Source organism: Mya arenaria, chromosome 9, assembly GCF_026914265.1.
Source record: "Mya arenaria isolate MELC-2E11 chromosome 9, ASM2691426v1".
NCBI classification, from domain to species: Eukaryota; Metazoa; Mollusca; class Bivalvia; order Myida; family Myidae; genus Mya; species Mya arenaria.
The window spans coordinates 49,671,341-49,690,257 of NC_069130.1; the positions used below are offsets into that span (position 1 = coordinate 49,671,341).

At 36.0% G+C, this 18,917-nt stretch overlaps 2 protein-coding genes across 2 annotated transcripts; one reads left to right on the top strand and one right to left on the bottom strand.

Annotated features, from left to right (window-relative positions):
- The first annotated feature begins 702 nt into the window (after positions 1 to 702).
- On the top strand, positions 703 to 5,260 carry LOC128245429 (uncharacterized). The gene is made up of 4 exons (XM_052963566.1): positions 703 to 916; positions 1,575 to 1,676; positions 3,251 to 3,355; positions 4,873 to 5,260. Exons 1-4 carry the CDS (start codon positions 853 to 855, stop codon positions 5,145 to 5,147), a joined length of 546 nt encoding a protein of 181 aa, XP_052819526.1. The 5' UTR covers positions 703 to 852; the 3' UTR covers positions 5,148 to 5,260.
- A 4,213-nt stretch (positions 5,261 to 9,473) lies between these two features.
- Positions 9,474 to 14,801, bottom strand: LOC128245320 (uncharacterized). The gene is made up of 4 exons (XM_052963446.1): positions 14,457 to 14,801; positions 13,247 to 13,371; positions 10,760 to 10,856; positions 9,474 to 10,351 (listed from the first exon to the last, which is right to left on the bottom strand). The coding sequence occupies exons 1-4, from the start codon at positions 14,512 to 14,514 to the stop codon at positions 10,065 to 10,067; spliced, it is 567 nt and encodes a 188-aa protein (XP_052819406.1). The 5' UTR covers positions 14,515 to 14,801; the 3' UTR covers positions 9,474 to 10,064.
- Positions 14,802 to 18,917: the final 4,116 nt, after the last annotated feature.

Below are 18,917 nucleotides of genomic sequence, written 5' to 3' on the forward strand. Positions count from 1 at the left end.
CGTCGTATCAAACCATTTATTTTTGTTACTTCTTATTAACAATCTTTAACCATGGCTAAATCTTTCATTAATTTATATAATAGTTAACGAGAAATTTTACCTAATTAATATTTGATTTAAAATGCGTAATATCGCACTGTCTATACAATGTAAGTAATAAGTGTATTTTAAATTTATCATATTATTATTATTATTATTATTATTATTATTATTATTATTATTATTATTATTATTATCAATTTATTATTATTATTATTATTATTATTATTATTATTATTATTATTATTATTATTATATTATTATTATTATTATTATTATTATTATTATTATTATTATTATTATTATTATATATTATTATTATTATTATTATTATTATTATTATTATTATTATTACTATTATAATTTTTTTATTATAATTATTATTATTATTATTATTATTATTAATATTATTATTATTATTATTATTATTACTTTTATTAGTATTATAATTATTATTATTATTATTATTATTATTATTATTATTATTATTATTATTATTATTATTATTATTTGTTTCAAAGAGAGAAGATATATCATTGACATTTTCATATCAATAATATATTAAAATCGAAGTATATTAAACACTGAAACAGACTTTAGCTGTGGTTGTCACGCTCTGCGAGTTTTTAAAACTACCGGGTTGAATTGAATGAGTTGAATGGAACACTGCGCTTCAAACCAACCGGTGGCTTTCAAATACCTGAATGTACACTTATAATCATCGGGTTACACAGAATAATTATTGGTGAATAAAGGAAGTTCCCAAGTTTCAAAATGGCGTAGATATTTTTATGAGACGAAATAAATTTGAAAATGAAAATTAAGGCGATTATTGCTGGACTTTTAGTCGTCCTTTATTTTGCGGACAATTGCGATGGTAAGTTTTTATTTTAGTTTTCTTAAATATGTTCGACACTAGTTTAGTAATTCCATGATCACCTGGTGTGATAAGTTAAAATGTCATGTAGATGATTGTGTACACTCATTTAAATGTTAAATGATAAATTGTAAAAAGTATGTTTTATATATTTATATGTAGATTTATTATATTGAGATACTGCGAGTGATAACACAGTAAATGTAGTTATATACAAATACGACCTACTATAGTTCATCGGCGATATACTTGAAAGCCAAATCTAACAGATGGGTCGTTTTGACACATTTTTTTAATTTTATTTTTGTCTTGGAATAAGCCAATTTTTGCGTAAAGGTATGAACACCAGTGATGTAAGACTGCATGATATAAGATCGCAGTTTTACTTACATTCATGCCAAAAAAACACAATTTTCTTAAAGCGTTAGTAACGCGTTTAGCCATAAATCTTCATTTTTTAAATAAATGTTAAACTCTTCGATCTGATACTTTGTCACCAGTAATAAATCGCTTGTTTCCAGAAATTTGTACAGAAATTGGTTCAATTCAAGAAAAAAATGAAAAGTTGTCAAAATGGTCAATTTGTGAGAGTGCAGCTTAAAGATGTATAATAAAAAGTAGAATTCAGTTTTTGTATTGATCAATTTCCTACCCACAGGCCTCATGTGTTATTTCTGTGAGGATACGAGTAACGAAAGTGGGAAGAACCAGTGCCAGGCCTGGATGCGGACCTTGAAGTTCTACAGGAAGAAATACAATTGTAATATCACATTTACTCTTCCTACTCTCATTCCCTCGTCAGGACTCACAGAGATTGAATGGCTAATGCTTTTAAAATTCAACACATTTGTTGCCTGGTTTAAGTATACCATTTAAACAGTAATCTAAGAATATATAATTTGTCATACAATTTGTTCATGAGTGACTATAAATATTTTCCAATTATTACATAAAAAAACTAGTTCTATCAAGGGCAGGACATGCCCAACTATGTTTCTGTACTCTACATTTGATCTTGCAGCTAGCGTAACCATTTAACTTCTGTACAAAAACAACATTAAGTGATATTGTATGTAAATTTCTAGTATTCTCGAGTCCTACTCCTCCAGCCGTGGCCAAACTGTCTATGTTACATCTGCCCCCGTTGTCCTCTCCAGCCGTGGTCAAACTAGCTATGTTACATCTGCCCCCGTTGACCTCTCCAGCCGTGGTCAAACTAGGTATGTCCCATCTTCTCCCCTTGCCGCCTCAAGCCGTGGTCAAACTAACTGCCCCATCTGCACCCATTGCCGCCTCCAGCCGTGGTCAAACTAGCTTTGCCCCATCTGCTCCCCTTGCCACCTCCAACCGTGGTCAAACTAGCTATGCCCCATCTTCTCCCCTTGCCGCCTCCAGCCGTGGTCAAACTAGGTATGCCCCATCTGCTGCCGCCTTCAGCCGTGGTCAAACTAGCTATATATCATCTGCTCCCCTTGCCACCTCCAGCCGTGGTCAAACTAGCTATGCATCACCTGCTCCCCTTGCCGTCTCCAGCCGTGGTCAAACTAGCTATGCCCCATTTGCTCCCCACGCCGCCTCCAGCCGTGGTCAAACTATGTTCCATCTGCTCCCCTTGCCGCCTCCAGCCGTTGTCAAACTATGTTCCATCTGCTCCCCTTTACGCCTCCAGCCGTGGTAAAACTATGTTCCGTTTGCTCCCCTTTGCCGCCTCCAGCCGTGGTCAAACTAGCTATGTCCCATCTGCTCCCGATGTCTCACCAGCTGTGTTCAAACTAGCTATGTCCCATCTGCTTCCGATGTCCCGTCAAGACTTGGTCAAACTAAATATGCTTCATATCTTCCCGCTGTCCTTTTTTTTAGCCGTGACCAAACATTGTCAAATCTGCTCATGTTGTCCCCTCCAGCCCTGGTCAAACTAACCATGCCCCATCTGCCCCGTTGCCCTGCTCCCACTGTGTGGTGTTTAAAGTTGGACCAAGCAGCATCCGATCTTCGTGATAGCATTCACTGGGGTTGAAGTAGTCAATAGTTTAAACTCTCATTACAAAATCCAACCAAATGGCTTGCATGCATGCACAGGGTGACGGCAAGACCAGTGTTCCTTTAACACTTCAAAAAATTATAGCCTGGTAATAATTGAAGCCTAGTCTTTTAAGAGCGTTATTGGGATTTGAATGAGCAATTCTTTACTTAGATGCTATTGATTTTTAATGTAGAATATTGTCAGCCTGTAACTTGTGGCGCTTATTGTTCTCATTGTCTTGTATTTGTATAGAAAATCACGACTTTATGGAAATACGTATTTTAACTGTATCTAATATTGATGCATTTTAGCGGAAGGCCAATTCAAATCTGAAAAGTACGTGAAGAACTGTACCGGGTACGCGGATAAGCCGGAGGAGGAGATATACTGTGGCATCTTCGAAACAAAATCAAGGGGTAAGGTTTTGTTGATTCCCATAGGAAGTCCGAACTCGCAGTTGTTGTATTGTGTGTCTGTTTTTATTACATGTTGCACTGGCATTCGATCTTAGTGCCATTCAGGTGTCCGATTTTTAAATAAGCTTGTCAATACATGTATTGAGTTATTGGCGATAATGTTACATTTTGATGCCTGGTTACCCCATATAATGTTGGTGTCATTTGAAAGGTATTGGCGGCCATCTTGTATTTTGGCGGCCATATTGGATGAATTCTGAGTGAGACCTGAGCTTTTTTTAAAATCGTATTCACATTTGTGTCATTTGAAAGGTATTGGCGGCCATCTTGTATTTTGGCGGCCATATTGGATGAATTCTGAGTGAGACCTGAGCTTTTTTTTAAATCGTATTCACATTTGTGTCATTTGAAAGGTATTGGCGGCCATCTTGTATTTTGGCGGCCATATTGGATGAATTCTGAGTGGGACCTGACCTTTTTTTAAATCGTATTCACATTTTGCATGTATATCAAGTTTCAAAATTCTAACCCAATGTGCACATTTTTTCCACAGTATGACTCAACTATAATTTCATTTCTACGATATAAAACAATTCCCAAAAGAACATTTTACATAAAATTATTTCAGTTTGTAATTTGATCTTTATATCAACTATGTATTTCTTTCCTGCTCTTAGAAAACTTTCAAATGATACCTAAAATGTCAAAAATATGAGATCACCTGACATCCGAAATACACATAGTTGCGTATTGGATTCCTCAAATGAAACGATCCAATACACAGTTAGTCTTTGAAGTGTCCCTGGACCTTCCCTCGCATTGGTCTTTTAGGACTATGGACTAACGCTAGATAGATTATACGTTTATACCAAAGTTTCACACAGAATAATTCTTTCAGCTCTATCATTGTAACAGACTGCACCAATTACTATGGGCACCTCTCGCTCTGCAGGCGGACACTACCACGTCGCTATAAAAACTAGCTATATAGCCAGACATTATTGAATTGCGTCGTTATCAATTAAGCTGCCAACCTGTTCCAAAGTCTTTGATGTGCCTATTAATTTATTATCCTATATGTACAAAATTGCATTTTTAAGAGGAAGTACGTTTATTTATATTAACTGCGATTGGTACGCTTTGTTATCAAATGAAAAAAAAGTTTTATGTTTTGTTTAATTTCGTCGTTGCCAACTTATTCCATAGCGTTTGATATGCTATTTGATTTGTTACCCTACATGAAACAATTCTCACTTTTTTAAAGATTTATAAACGTTTATTGATAGTAATTGCGATTTGTAAGTTTTGTAATCAAATGAAAAACAAAGTTTTAAGGGTTTTTTTTACTTGCGTCATTGCCAACTTATTCCATAGTGTTTGATATGCAATTTGATCTGCTTCCCTAAATGTACCAATTCGCATATTTTTAAAGATAAAGCACGTTTATTTATAGAAATTGCGGTTGATAAGTTGTGTTATCTAATGAAAAAAATCGGTTTATTTTTTTTTAATTACAGGTACGACTCGGAGCTTTATACGTGACTGCAGTGATGGCAAAAACTTCTTCGACGATTCGCTCAATGTTCAATTTGAGAACCGAATCTTAGGCGACAACCAGACTACGTGTGTGTATAAAGGAACAAGCGATATTGTGTGTATAACTCTGTGTACTGGGAAAGGCAACGACTTTTGTAACGGTCCTCTTTTATCCTCCGCATCACAGGAAGGGCTGACCAAAATGTTTCTTCTGTGGATTTCAATGTTGTCTGTGTGTGCCTCGTTATTTAAGTGACTTTAGTGATATTTTCCTGTTGTTCTTAAATATTTATATACATGTGGATGTGTAATGAAAACGTAATTGTGATACAAATATCTGAAGTGTGTAATATAAAACAAATATCTGAAGTACTTTGTTGACTTTTTTGTATTAAAAAGCGATATTCACACAATTTCATGTGGTTTATACTTATTCTTATTAAATAAGGTACTCGGATATCTAATTAACGTACTGCAAACATTTATTTGTTGCATTCATGAGATAAAAGTACAGTATCAAAATTTGTGCAGGTTTTAGGTTAAAGGCCACTTTATTAATTTCCGATATATTCTATAATCAAATGACCAACTTGTACGCGGAATAATACTGATAACTAGAGATTCACGTCCCCAACATCATGTATGAGAAGAATGTTGTTCCATTTACATTAACACTCAAAGCGGTGAAAACAAACAAGAAGACAGTGCACTCAATTATACGCCAATTTGTCTTAGAAATGAATGCATTGAATAAATGATTTTATGTCCATCGAGGGCCATAAAATTTGTATTTAGGATAATATAGAGTTATGTAACCTGATTGTGTGAAATATGAAGTCCATTTAATGAACGGTATTGGATAACTCAATTTAAAGCCCGTAGTTGCCACAGACCTTACATTTAAACAAAACTTTCTATGTCGATCACGGCTATATGGCCATAATTTGGTATCATTTAGAGTTGTCCAACTTAATTATGTCATGGCCCTGACCAACTTTTTTAAGTATGAAGTCCATTGAATGAACGGTATTGGAGATCTGAGTTAAAAAACACAAGGTGCCCTTGATATTAACTAAACTGTTTAAGTCGATCAAGGGCCATAACTTGTATTCATAATGATATGGAGTTATGTAACCTAATAATATGTGATAGCCGTGAACTATATTATGGAGAATGTAGTCAATTTTAAGAATGATATGGGAGTTGTAAGTGAAATTCTCAACTAGAACTTTAACATAAGTCGATCTGAGTTAGTAATTTGTATTTAGAGTGGTGTGTAGTTATCAATTCTAATTTATATTTGATCACCTGTATGGAATACTAGTTTGTAATGAATTGAATGAAGGTTGTTCGAGTAATAAGTGAAAATGCTAATTTGCCCAAATAACTTTAATCCAAGTTTCTTAGTCAATCATGGGCCATAATTTGTATTTAGGATAATATAGCGTTATGTAGCCTTACTGTGTGATGGTCTGGAACAACTATGTGAAGTTTGAAGTGAAAGGTATTGGTGTTATAAGTAACTTGCCTTTAAGCTTTAACCGGACGAGGACGCCGGCGCCGGGGCGATTAGTATAGCCCTCCCTTTTCTTCGAATATTCGAGTTAAAGAAGTAGTTCAAGTAGACTCAGCACGTTAAGCACGCTTTTTAACAAATAATTTAGCTTCAAAATCTATGTCGAAAGTAGCTAATCGAAAGTAGCTAATAGTTTTAATATATAAAACAAATATCTGAAGTACTTTGTTGACTTTTTTGTATTAAAAAGCGATATTCACACAATTGCATGTGGTTTATACTTATTCTTATTAAATAAGGTACTCGGATATCTAATTAACGTACTGCAAACATTTATTTGTTGCATTCGTGAGATAAAAGTACAGTATCAAAATTTGTGCAGGTTTTAGGTTAAAGGCCACTTTATTAATTTCCGATATATTCTATAATCAAATGACCAACTTGTACGCGGAAGAATACTGATAACTAGAGATTCACGTCCCCAACATCATGTATGAGAAGAATGTTGTTCCATTTACATTAACACTCAAAGCGGTGAAAACAAACAAGAAGACAGTGCACTCAATTATACGCCAATTTGTCTTAGAAATGAATGCATTGAATAAATGATTTTATGTCCATTGAGGGCCATAAAATTTGTATTTAGGATAATATAGAGTTATGTAACCTGATTGTGTGAAATATGATTTCCATTTAATGAACGGTATTGGATAACTCAATTTAAAGCCCGTAGTTGCCACAGACCTTACATTTAAACAAAACTTTCTATGTCGATCACGGCTATATGGCCATAATTTGGTATCATTTAGAGTTGTCCAACTTAATTATGTCATGGCCCTGACCAACTTTTTTAAGTATGAAGTCCATTGAATGAACGGTATTGGAGATCTGAGTTAAAAAACACAAGGTGCCCTTGATATTAACTAAACTGTTTAAGTCGATCAAGGGCCATAACTTGTATTCATAATGATATGGAGTTATGTAACCTAATAATATGTGATAGCCGTGAACTATATTATGGAGAATGTAGTCAATTTTAAGAATGATATGGGAGTTGTAAGTGAAATTCTCAACTAGAACTTTAACATAAGTCGATCTGAGTTAGTAATTTGTATTTAGAGTGGTGTGTAGTTATCAATTCTAATTTATATTTGATCACCTGTATGGAATACTAGTTTGTAATGAATTGAATGAAGGTTGTTCGAGTAATAAGTGAAAATGCTAATTTGCCCAAATAACTTTAATCCAAGTTTCTTAGTCAATCATGGGCCATAATTTGTATTTAGGATAATATAGCGTTATGTAGCCTTACTGTGTGATGGTCTGGAACAACTATGTGAAGTTTGAAGTGAAAGGTATTGGTGTTATAAGTAACTTGCCTTTAAGCTTTAACCGGACGAGGACGCCGGCGCCGGGGCGATTAGTATAGCCCTCCCTTTTCTTCGAATATTCGAGTTAAAGAAGTAGTTCAAGTAGACTCAGCACGTTAAGCACGCTTTTTAACAAATAATTTAGCTTCAAAATCTATGTCGAAAGTAGCTAATCGAAAGTAGCTAATAGTTTTAATATATAAAACAAATATCTGAAGTACTTTGTTGACTTTTTTGTATTAAAAAGCGATATTCACACAATTTCATGTGGTTTATACTTATTCTTATTAAATAAGGTACTCGGATATCTAATTAACGTACTGCAAACATTTATTTGTTGCATTCATGAGATAAAAGTACAGTATCAAAATTTGTGCAGGTTTTAGGTTAAAGGCCACTTTATTAATTTCCGATATATTCTATAATCAAATGACCAACTTGTACGCGGAATAATACTGATAACTAGAGATTCACGTCCCCAACATCATGTATGAGAAGAATGTTGTTCCATTTACATTAACACTCAAAGCGGTGAAAACAAACAAGAAGACAGTGCACTCAATTATACGCCAATTTGTCTTAGAAATGAATGCATTGAATAAATGATTTTATGTCCATCGAGGGCCATAAAATTTGTATTTAGGATAATATAGAGTTATGTAACCTGATTGTGTGAAATATGAAGTCCATTTAATGAACGGTATTGGATAACTCAATTTAAAGCCCGTAGTTGCCACAGACCTTACATTTAAACAAAACTTTCTATGTCGATCACGGCTATATGGCCATAATTTGGTATCATTTAGAGTTGTCCAACTTAATTATGTCATGGCCCTGACCAACTTTTTTAAGTATGAAGTCCATTGAATGAACGGTATTGGAGATCTGAGTTAAAAAACACAAGGTGCCCTTGATATTAACTAAACTGTTTAAGTCGATCAAGGGCCATAACTTGTATTCATAATGATATGGAGTTATGTAACCTAATAATATGTGATAGCCGTGAACTATATTATGGAGAATGTAGTCAATTTTAAGAATGATATGGGAGTTGTAAGTGAAATTCTCAACTAGAACTTTAACATAAGTCGATCTGAGTTAGTAATTTGTATTTAGAGTGGTGTGTAGTTATCAATTCTAATTTATATTTGATCACCTGTATGGAATACTAGTTTGTAATGAATTGAATGAAGGTTGTTCGAGTAATAAGTGAAAATGCTAATTTGCCCAAATAACTTTAATCCAAGTTTCTTAGTCAATCATGGGCCATAATTTGTATTTAGGATAATATAGCGTTATGTAGCCTTACTGTGTGATGGTCTGGAACAACTATGTGAAGTTTGAAGTGAAAGGTATTGGTGTTATAAGTAACTTGCCTTTAAGCTTTAACCGGACGAGGACGCCGGCGCCGGGGCGATTAGTATAGCCCTCCCTTTTCTTCGAATATTCGAGTTAAAGAAGTAGTTCAAGTAGACTCAGCACGTTAAGCACGCTTTTTAACAAATAATTTAGCTTCAAAATCTATGTCGAAAGTAGCTAATGGTCTGAGATGGAATATCCATGCGTCTATTCATTAGCATGAGAAGGGACAAAACACATGTAACACTGAACTGTCACTTCCGAATTTGAGAATTTGCCCTTTAGACGACGCATGATTCAGAGAAGCACAACTGCCTAACTCAAAAGTATACATACACAGCGTTTGCATTAGTTTAATTACGTCAATATTCTTGCTGATACAAGTGTTCTGATGAAGTATTAAGTAGCGAAAACCCTAGAGGTCATTAGTACAGTGTTACAACACTCTGAAAATAGTGAATGCACAAATAACCAAAAATATACGCATACAGTCGAAACTCGCTTTGTCGAACTCTGTTTTCTCGAAGTTCTGGTTATTTCAAAGATTTTTAACGAACGTGCTTGGGTTTGGTTAAGTAAGACTTTTGTTGTATTTCGGTTATATCGAATTTTCGTTATTTCGACAAAATCCCCGAAGTCCAAACGACTTCGACATAGCGAGTTTCGACTGTATATACATTTACACGCATGTATTTTAAAATGTTCACAATATGGACATCGTTTCTGTTTCACAAAACATTTAAACTTGACTCCATTGATATTGAATTACTATAACAATCATTCATAAAATGTATTTAAATAATATTTTCTCTACTGAAGTATACTGGAGTTCTTCAACAATGATAACCTTTTTATAGAATCTGTTTATACATATCCACAACAATGTTTTTTATCACATTAAGTCGAATGTTTAATTATAGCCAAACACTTAGAACTGCAACAACTTTTGAAAGGTTTTCAGGACTAAACATAAACCAATCATCTCTAGCACTGTCATGTGACGTAAACGACCCCCATCTGAAAAGGGGCCGTTACAGAAGTTTGTATTACACACGGAGACGCACAGATTAGCGAAATGAGTGGGGCTGTATCCACATCCAGTTTGATTGTCAAGTTTGAGAAAACCCCTCTCCACGCTCAAGTGGGTGGCGTTACGGAAATCGGCGGAAAAGTCCGAACCGTTGCTGCAATCTCGGATGTATCCATTCACTTCACCTTCAAAGAGAAATGGAACTATTTTTCCATACACATAATCACTTATGGCAAAAAAGAACGAATTTAATGGAATTGAAAATCATTACATTTCAAAATAAACAGAGTTATTGTGTACAATATAATGTTTTTTTGTTGTTGTTTTTTGTTGTTGTTGTTTTTTAAATTCAGGACCAATCGGAACACCTTGGTCAGTATCCAACAGAATTGTCTATCTCGAAGCTTGCCAGAGATGGCCGAGTTGTTACGATTGATTCAGAACATGAACATCTTACCCTTCCTGAACATTTCTGTTTTAAATGAAATGACTACCGGATATTAAGTGCATGGATGTGTATACTTATTCAAAAAGAAAAGGTGAATTATCTTTAATTAAGCCTATACAGTTTGTGTTCAAGCAAGTGGCCTTACCGTATGAAGATATCACTTCTATTTTGCAGTAAGGTAATATTTCTTTTCCTGTCTTAGGATCCTTGTAGTTGCTACAGTTCTTCAGATTGACAAGTTTCTGAAAAATATATGTAAATAATACAGGCGCGTAGCCAGGGAGAATTTAAGATTACGCAGATCGATGACAGACAACATATTAGCCCCTTCACCCCTACCTTCCAACTTCTTCGGTTTTTATTTCAAATTCGGGTTTTTTGGTATGGCAAAAAAAATTATTACGCAACTGCGTATTTGCGTACAGGAAGCTACGCGCCTGTATTAAGTTAACTAGACTTCGTGATGGCGTGACAATCTTCTGAACAGGCCCAATGTACTATATACATATATATTATACCGAACATTTTTTCATTACCATTCAATATTTTTAAAGCGATTTAAATGAGTTTTATTGAACAAAGCTAATACTGTTTACTTTCGACAAGTTTTCGCCGTTGTGAAAATAGCAAGCCGCACTTACCATTTGTATGACGTCAGCGGTCCATATTTTATGTTTGGCGAGGTCCGGACCGGCCAAAACTATAATGTGAACCGCTGACGTCATTAAACTGGATTCTCATCAAAATACAATGATATACGGACCCACTTCGGGCCATATGGCATTATAAGGACCGGTCATTCAGCCCCAAAGGTGAATGGACCGAGGCGTTATATACACGTTCGGTGGCTGACTGGCCGGTCCTTATAATGGCATATGACCCTCAGTGGTGTGTAATATTTCTTAAATGATTACAGACAGTGCGGCACATATATAGTAACCTTCATGCTCTAGATAGAATGCGTAAACCATGCAAACAAATGATATTCATGTTAGTCACAGGTTATTACACATTCTGATAAGTTAATACTAACGAAACCTGAGTATTACAAGTGTATTCAGTCAGTTTGCTATAATTTTACACTGAAACCTATTCGTTTCGCTTAAACTTTGAGTGACTCGCTCATGGTTCGTAAAATGCACTTTTATAATTACGAAATAAAACGTGGCAAATCATAAGGAGTGTTTAAACAAAAATACTAAAAGCTGGAACGCTTCAGCAAATGTTGATATTTGCTCAACTATCGTCTTTGAAGACCACAATTTTCATTAGCGTTTATAACGCGATTGAAAATTAATAACGGCTGTGGTGTTGCGTGAATGGTTGATTGACATTATAAAGTGATGTTACCAATGTATCCTTAACAGGTCAACATATCCGCTTCTTTTGTTAAAGTAAAATACTTTTTTATACTATAACTGTATGTTACTGCAATTTCGATATAATCGAGTAAAATAATGATAAAATAAGCGTTTTCAGATGCATTAACGGGAAAACAAATTTTTGGTCCAAAAACATGAGCGAGTCACTTTAAACAATTGTGTCGACAAACTGAAATAATGCCTATGCGCAGTCACGGGTATTTTTATAACAATTACGTAAGAAAGGAATGACAAACAAGAGCCCAACATCTCGTCCTTTTTCTAGGTCGGTGAGTGGATGCAATTTGGAGAATGACTAGGCGCCGGGCGTGCTACCGTTAAATTGAGGTGGACATCTTCCGGTGATGAAAGTGTTCGTGCATTTTGACATGATGGAAGTTTAGTGTTATGGGTGTTTTATCATGTTCATACATGTTACCATATATTGCCACCTTGTCGACCTCGTTGTATATACTTAAAAACTGATTGAATATATTTAAAATGATAAAAAAGGCAAATCTCCCTGCACGAAGCATGCACACAGAGTGGCCAGGCAATGATGAAAAGTACGAGAACTCAATCATTAAACATGTAATTAATGATTCAGAGTCATGCAGTCAATTTCTTGGTATACAGCAAACCACCAGTTATCCTTCACTCCTAATAGGTTCTCGGCGATAAATCATAAACGGTGCTGAAGATGTGTGCTCGATCCTGGACGTATATGCTATTCTAACTAATACTGGCTTTTTCCCTATTGTAGGAACACCTACTTTCCATTTTGTCAAATGCACGCCATGCGGAACCCCTCGGTCTTTTTCCAGCGAAATCAATCGGATGTATGCGGTATATCAGTAGAAGTAGTTCGTAAAATTTAAAAAGTAATAATTGATTGAAGTTTGTCTTAAAGTTTTCTGACATTGTAAACTGTCCATATACATCCGAGGCTGTTTTTCATAGGAAAATGGCCGAGGGGTACAAAATGAATGCACGCACATCTCCATCACCGGAAGCCAAACATTTCAATTAAACGGTAGCACCGTCGGAACTGAAAATGTGCTTCGAGTAGGTATGGGATTGTTACGGTCACATGATAAGCTTATGCATCGACACGTTGGCGACGACACAAAGGTTATGGTACTACATGTACCTCGCTCCTCCCCCATACACCCTGCCTCCAATTTACACAACATAAACAGGTACTCTAGATAACATGTAATTTACAATTCAAGGACACATAGACGAGCTTAAATATATATTGACATTCGTACCGAAAGTGTTTTATTGGTGTTCTCATGACTGGATCTCTGTTTGGCGAGCGACCTGATGGCGAACTGACATTTAGCCTGGGCTCTGTCCCCTGTAGAATCTACGCATTGATAGCACAGGATTGAACCTGAAATACTTTCATAATTTTAGCGCCCCGCGATTCAATGTCAACGCTAGTATGATGCTTTTTTTTCAAGTCGAGTAGTGGTTTAAACCGATAGATACTAAAACCAGTTTGGGGCATTGTTACATATTGCACATTGTCTGACAACATATGTACCAACTTGCATAGGAATATCATGTTTTGTAAATTATGGCCAAGATAAAAGGTGTATGCGTGATTAAGTCGACGACAACATGGCTCGACAATGACTACGCTGGTAAAGGAAGGGACACATAGGCAATGGGCGTTTCTAATAGAATACTTCTATTATCGATTCAAGCTATTTATTTTGCTAAAAAACAGCAGAATCGAAGTGTCATTAGAGCGTTTCAGATATCTACTCTCTGAAGTAAGGATCTCTTACGGTTAACGTATATATGGTAATCGTCGGATTCTTACGACGGACCATTTCATTTACTGTACATCCCACGTCTGACCAATTCTCATACTCTACATCCCACGACTAACCCATTCAGTTACACAACCCACGGCTGACCCATTCCGTTACTCGACATCCCACGTCTGACCAATTCGCATACTCTTCATGCAAGCGCTGACCCATTCCGTTACTCAACCCACGGCTGACCCATTCCGTTACTCGACATTCCACGGCTGAACCATTTCGTTACTCGACATTCCATGGCTGACCCATTCCGTTACTCGACATTCCACGGCTGAACCATTTCGTTACTCGAAATTCCACGGCTGAACCATTTCGTTACTCGACATTCCATGGCTGAACCATTTCGTTACTCGACATTCCATGGCTGACCCATTCCGTCACTCGACATTCCACGGCTGAACCATTTCGTTACTCGGCATTCCACGGCTGAACCATTCCGTTCTGTTACTCTTCATTTTGTATGTAGAGAAGTGGAATGACCAGTCGTGGTCATTCGATGATGATTTTATATGTGCCGAAAACAATTGTTAAATCAACAAACTAGCATTTGTTTTCTTGATGTATACATGCTAAACCTAATGGCTACTTAATGTATCTCTTAATTAATAATCACATAATGTGAGATTATATAAATAAACATGCTTACCCACGACCGCTATGCAGGAGAGGAAATAGAAAATGGCCAAAATCAACCGCTGGTCCATCTTCAGCAGTAACAAGTAGTTCCAGTCTCAAAACATGGTGCTCCGTGGATAATAAATTGATTCTTTTTTTCAACTCCGTTAAATCTGTAGTTATCACAACACTTCCTTCATTTAATCTTCTTATCGAACTGTTTAAATAATGTTAAAATACTATATAAAATGTATTCCTTTCTTCCTGTTTGAACTAATTTATTTTTTAGTCAAATGGAGAACCTTCAAATAAATGTTCTTATTCAACAAATATTGAACGTTTCATGTTTAAAGAAGCATACATATACACACTTCGTAATTTCAGATAATGGTGTAGAATTTGATACGTCTACCTTTTCAATAGGTGCACTGAATATGGGAATCTATTGAATATAGCCCGTTTCAAAATTATAAGCGCGGTGTAAAGTACCTCAAGCGTTTATTTTGAATTGAATACTAATATGAGCTTAAATTTCATCTAAGTACATGTTAAAATTGGGTTTCACAACACTGATAAGCACATTAACGAATTATAGGTCTTGCTTCTTTTGCGAATTTGTTGAATGATGCCAACTTGTGTTGCATTGTTGTCGAATGTTGACAAATCGTACTGCACTGTTGTTGGATGTTGACAACTTGTGTTGCACTGTTGGTGTATGTTGACTACTTGTGTTGTACTGTTGGTGGATGTTGACTACTTGTGTTGTACTGTTGGTGGATGTTGACTACTTGTGTTGTACTGTTGTTGAATGTTGACAAATCGTACTGCACTGTTGGTGGAGGTTGACAACTTGTGTTGCACTGTTGTTGAATGTTGACAAATCGTACTGCACTGTTGGTGGATGTTTACTTGTGTTGCACTATTGGTGGATGTTGACTACTTGTTTTGTACTGTTGTTGAATGTTGACAAATCGTACTGCACTGTTGTGAATGTTGACAACTTGTGTTGCACTGTTGTTGAATGTTGACAACTTGTGTTGTACTGTTGGTGAATGTTGACTATTTGTGTTGCACTGTTGTTTAATAATGACTACTTGTGTTGCACTGTTGTTTAATGTTGATAACTTGTGTTGTACTGTTGTTGAATGTTGACTACTTGTGTTGCACTGTTGTTGAATGTTGACAACATGTGTTGCACTGTTCGTTGTTGAATGTTGACTACTTGTGTTGCACTGTTGTTAAATGTTGACAACTTGTGTTGTACTGTTCTTGAATGTTGACTACTTGTGTTGCACTGTTGTTGGATGTTGACAACTTGTGTTGTAGTGTTGTTGAATGTTGACAACTTGTGTTACACTTTTGTTGAATGTTGACAACTTGTGTTGAACTGTTGTTGAATGTTGACAACTTGTGTTGAATTGATGTTGAATGTTGACAACTTGTGTTGCACTGTTGTTGAATGTTGATAACTTGTGTCGTACTGTTGTTGGATGTTTACAACTTGTGTTGCACTGTTGGTTGTTGAATGTTGACAACTCGTGTTGCACTGTTGTTGGATGTTGACAACTTGTATTGCACTGTTGTTGGATGTTGACAACTTGTGTTGCACTGTTGTTGGATGTTGACAACTTGTGTTGCACTGTTGTTGGATGTTGACAACTTTTGTTGCACTGTTGTTGAATGTTGACAACTTGTGTTGCACTGTTGTTGGATGTTGACAACTTGTGTGGCACTGTTGTTGGATTTTGACAACTTGGGTTGCACTGTTGTTGGATGTTGACAACGTGTGATGCACTGTTGTTGAATGTTGATAACTTGTGTTGTACTGTTGTTGAATGCTGACTTCTTGTGTTGCACTGTTGTTTAATGTTGACAACTTGTGTTGCACTGTTGTTGAATGTTGACTATTTGTGTTGCACTGTTGTTAAATGTTGACTACTTGTGTTGTTCTGTTGTTGAATGTTGACTACTTGTGTTGCACTGTTGTTGAATGTTGACTACTTGTGTCACACTGTTGTTGGATGTTGACAACTTGTGTTGCACTGTTGTTGGATGCTGACAACTTGTGTGGCACTGTTGTTGGATGTTGACAATTTGTGTTGCACTGTTGTTGGAAATTGAAAACGTGTGTTGCACTGTTGTTGAATGTTGACAACTTGTGTTGTACTGTTGTTGAATGCTGACTTCTTGTGTTGCACTGTTGTTTAATGTTGACAAGTTGTGTTGAATTGTTGTTGAATGTTGACAACTTGTGTTGCACTGTTGTTGAATGCCGACTACTTGTGTTGCACTGTTGTTGAATGTTGACTACTCGTGTTGCACTGGTGTTGAATGTTGACTACTTGTGTCAAACTGTTGTTGAATGTTGACAACTTGTGTTACACTTTTGTTGAATGTTGACTACTTGTGTTGCACTGTTGTTGAATGTTGACAATATGTGTTGCATTTTTGTTAAATGTTGACTACTTGTGTTACACTTTTGTTTAATGTTGACAACTTGTGTTGCACTGTTGTTGAATGTTGACAACATGTGTTGCATTTTTGTTAAATGTTGACTAATTGTGTAACACTTTTGTTGAATGTTGACAACTTTTGTTGCACTGTTGTTGAATGATGACTACTTGTGTTGCACTGTTGTTGAATGTTGACAACTTGTGTAACACTTTTGTTGAATGTTGACTACTTGTGTTACACTTTTGTTAAATGTTGACAACTTGTGTTGCAGTGTTGTTGAATATTGACTACTTGTGTTGCACTGTTGTTGAATGTTGACAACTTGTGTTGCACTTTTGTTGAATGTTGACTTCTTGTGTTACACTTTTGTTGAATGTTGACAACTTGTGTTGCACTGTTGTTGAATGTTGACAACTTGTGTTACACTGTTGTTGAATGTTGACTACTCGTGTTGCACTATTGTTGAATGTTGACTACTCGTGTTGCACTGTTGGTGAATGTTGACTACTAGTGTTGTACTGTTGTTGAATGTTGACTACTCGTATTGCACTGTTGTTGAATGTTGACAACTTGTGTTGCACTGTTGTTGAATGTTGACTACTCGTGTTGCACTGTTGTTGAATGTTGACTACTCGTGTTGCACTGTTGTTCAATATTGACTACTTGTGTCACACTGTTTTTGGATGTTGACAACTTGTGTTACACTTTTGTTGAATACTTGTGTTGCACTGTTGTTGAATGTTGACAACTTGTGTTGCATTTTTGTTCAATGTTGACTACTTGTGTTGCACTGTTGTTGAATGTTGACTACTTGTGTTGCACTGCTGTTGAATGTTGACTCTTTTGTTGAATGTTGACAACTTGTGTTGAACTGTTGGTGAATGTTGACAACTTGTGTCGCGCTGTTGTTGAATGCTGGCAACTCGTGTTGCGCTGTTGTTGAATGTTGACAACTTGTGTTGCACTGTTGTTGAAAGTTGACAACTTGTGTTGTACTGTTGGTGAATGCTGGCAACTCGTGTTGCGCTGTTGTTGAATGTTGACAACTTGTGTTGTACTGTTGCTGAATGTTGACAACTTGTGTGGTGCTGTTGTTGATTGTTGACAACTTGTGTTGCACTGTTGTTGAATGTTGACTACTTGTGTCACACTGTTGTTGAATGTTGACAACTTTTGTTGCACTGTTGTTGAATGTTGACAACTTGTGTTACACTTTTGTTGAATGTTGACAACTTGTGTTGTACTGTTGTTGAATGTTGACAACTTGTGTTGAATTGTTGTCGAATGTTGACAACTTTTGTCACACTGTTGTTGAATGTTGACTACTTGTGTTGCACTGTTTTTGAATGTTGACAACTTGTGTTGTTCTGTTGTTGAATGTTGACTACTTGTGTGCACTGTTGTTGGATGTTGACAACTTATGTTGCACTGTTGTTGAATGTTGACAACTTGTGCTACACTTTTGTTGAATGTTGACAACTTGTGTTGTACTGTTGTTGAATGTTGACAACTTGTGTTGAATTGTTGTTAAATGTTGACTACTTGTTTTGCACTGTTGTTGGATGTTGACAACTTGTGTTGCACTGTTGGTTGTTGAATGTTGACAACTCGTGTTGCACTGTTGTATGATGTTGACAACTTGTGTGGTTCTGTTGTTGAATGTTGACAACATGTGTTGCACTGTTGGTTGTTGAATGTTGACAACTTGTGTTGAATTGTTGTTAAATGTTGACTACTTGTGTTGCACTGTTGTTGAATGTTAACAACTTGTGTTGCACTGTTGGTTGTTGAATGTTGACAACTCGTGTTGCACTTTTGAATGATGTTGACAACTTGTGTGGTTCTGTTGTTGAATGTTGACAACATGTGTTGTACTGTTGTTGAATGTTGACTACTCGTGTTGCACTGTTGTGGAATGTTAACAACATGTGTTGTACTGTTGCTGAATCTTGACAAAATGTTGTACTCGTGTTGTACTGTTGCTGAATGGTGCCAACATGTGTTGTACTGTTGCTGAATGTTGACAACATGTGTGCAC

Bases quoted from the DNA above. Each gene is read 5' to 3' on its own strand.
- LOC128245320 (XM_052963446.1), bottom strand. From the start codon at position 14,514: ATGGACCAGCGGTTGATTTTGGCCATTTTCTATTTCCTCTCCTGCATA. The intron at 13,372-14,456 runs GTAAGCATGTTT...AAAGTATTTCAG, and splicing joins CTCCTGCATAGCGGTCGTGG to GTTCAATCCTGTGCTATCAA. The intron at 10,857-13,246 runs GTACGAATGTCA...TATATTTTTCAG, and splicing joins ACACCAATAAAACACTTTCG to AAACTTGTCAATCTGAAGAA.
- LOC128245429 (XM_052963566.1), top strand. From the start codon at position 853: ATGAAAATTAAGGCGATTATTGCTGGACTTTTAGTCGTCCTTTATTTT. The intron at 917-1,574 runs GTAAGTTTTTAT...TCCTACCCACAG, and splicing joins TTTTGCGGACAATTGCGATG to GCCTCATGTGTTATTTCTGT. The intron at 3,356-4,872 runs GTAAGGTTTTGT...TTTTAATTACAG, and splicing joins CTTCGAAACAAAATCAAGGG to GTACGACTCGGAGCTTTATA.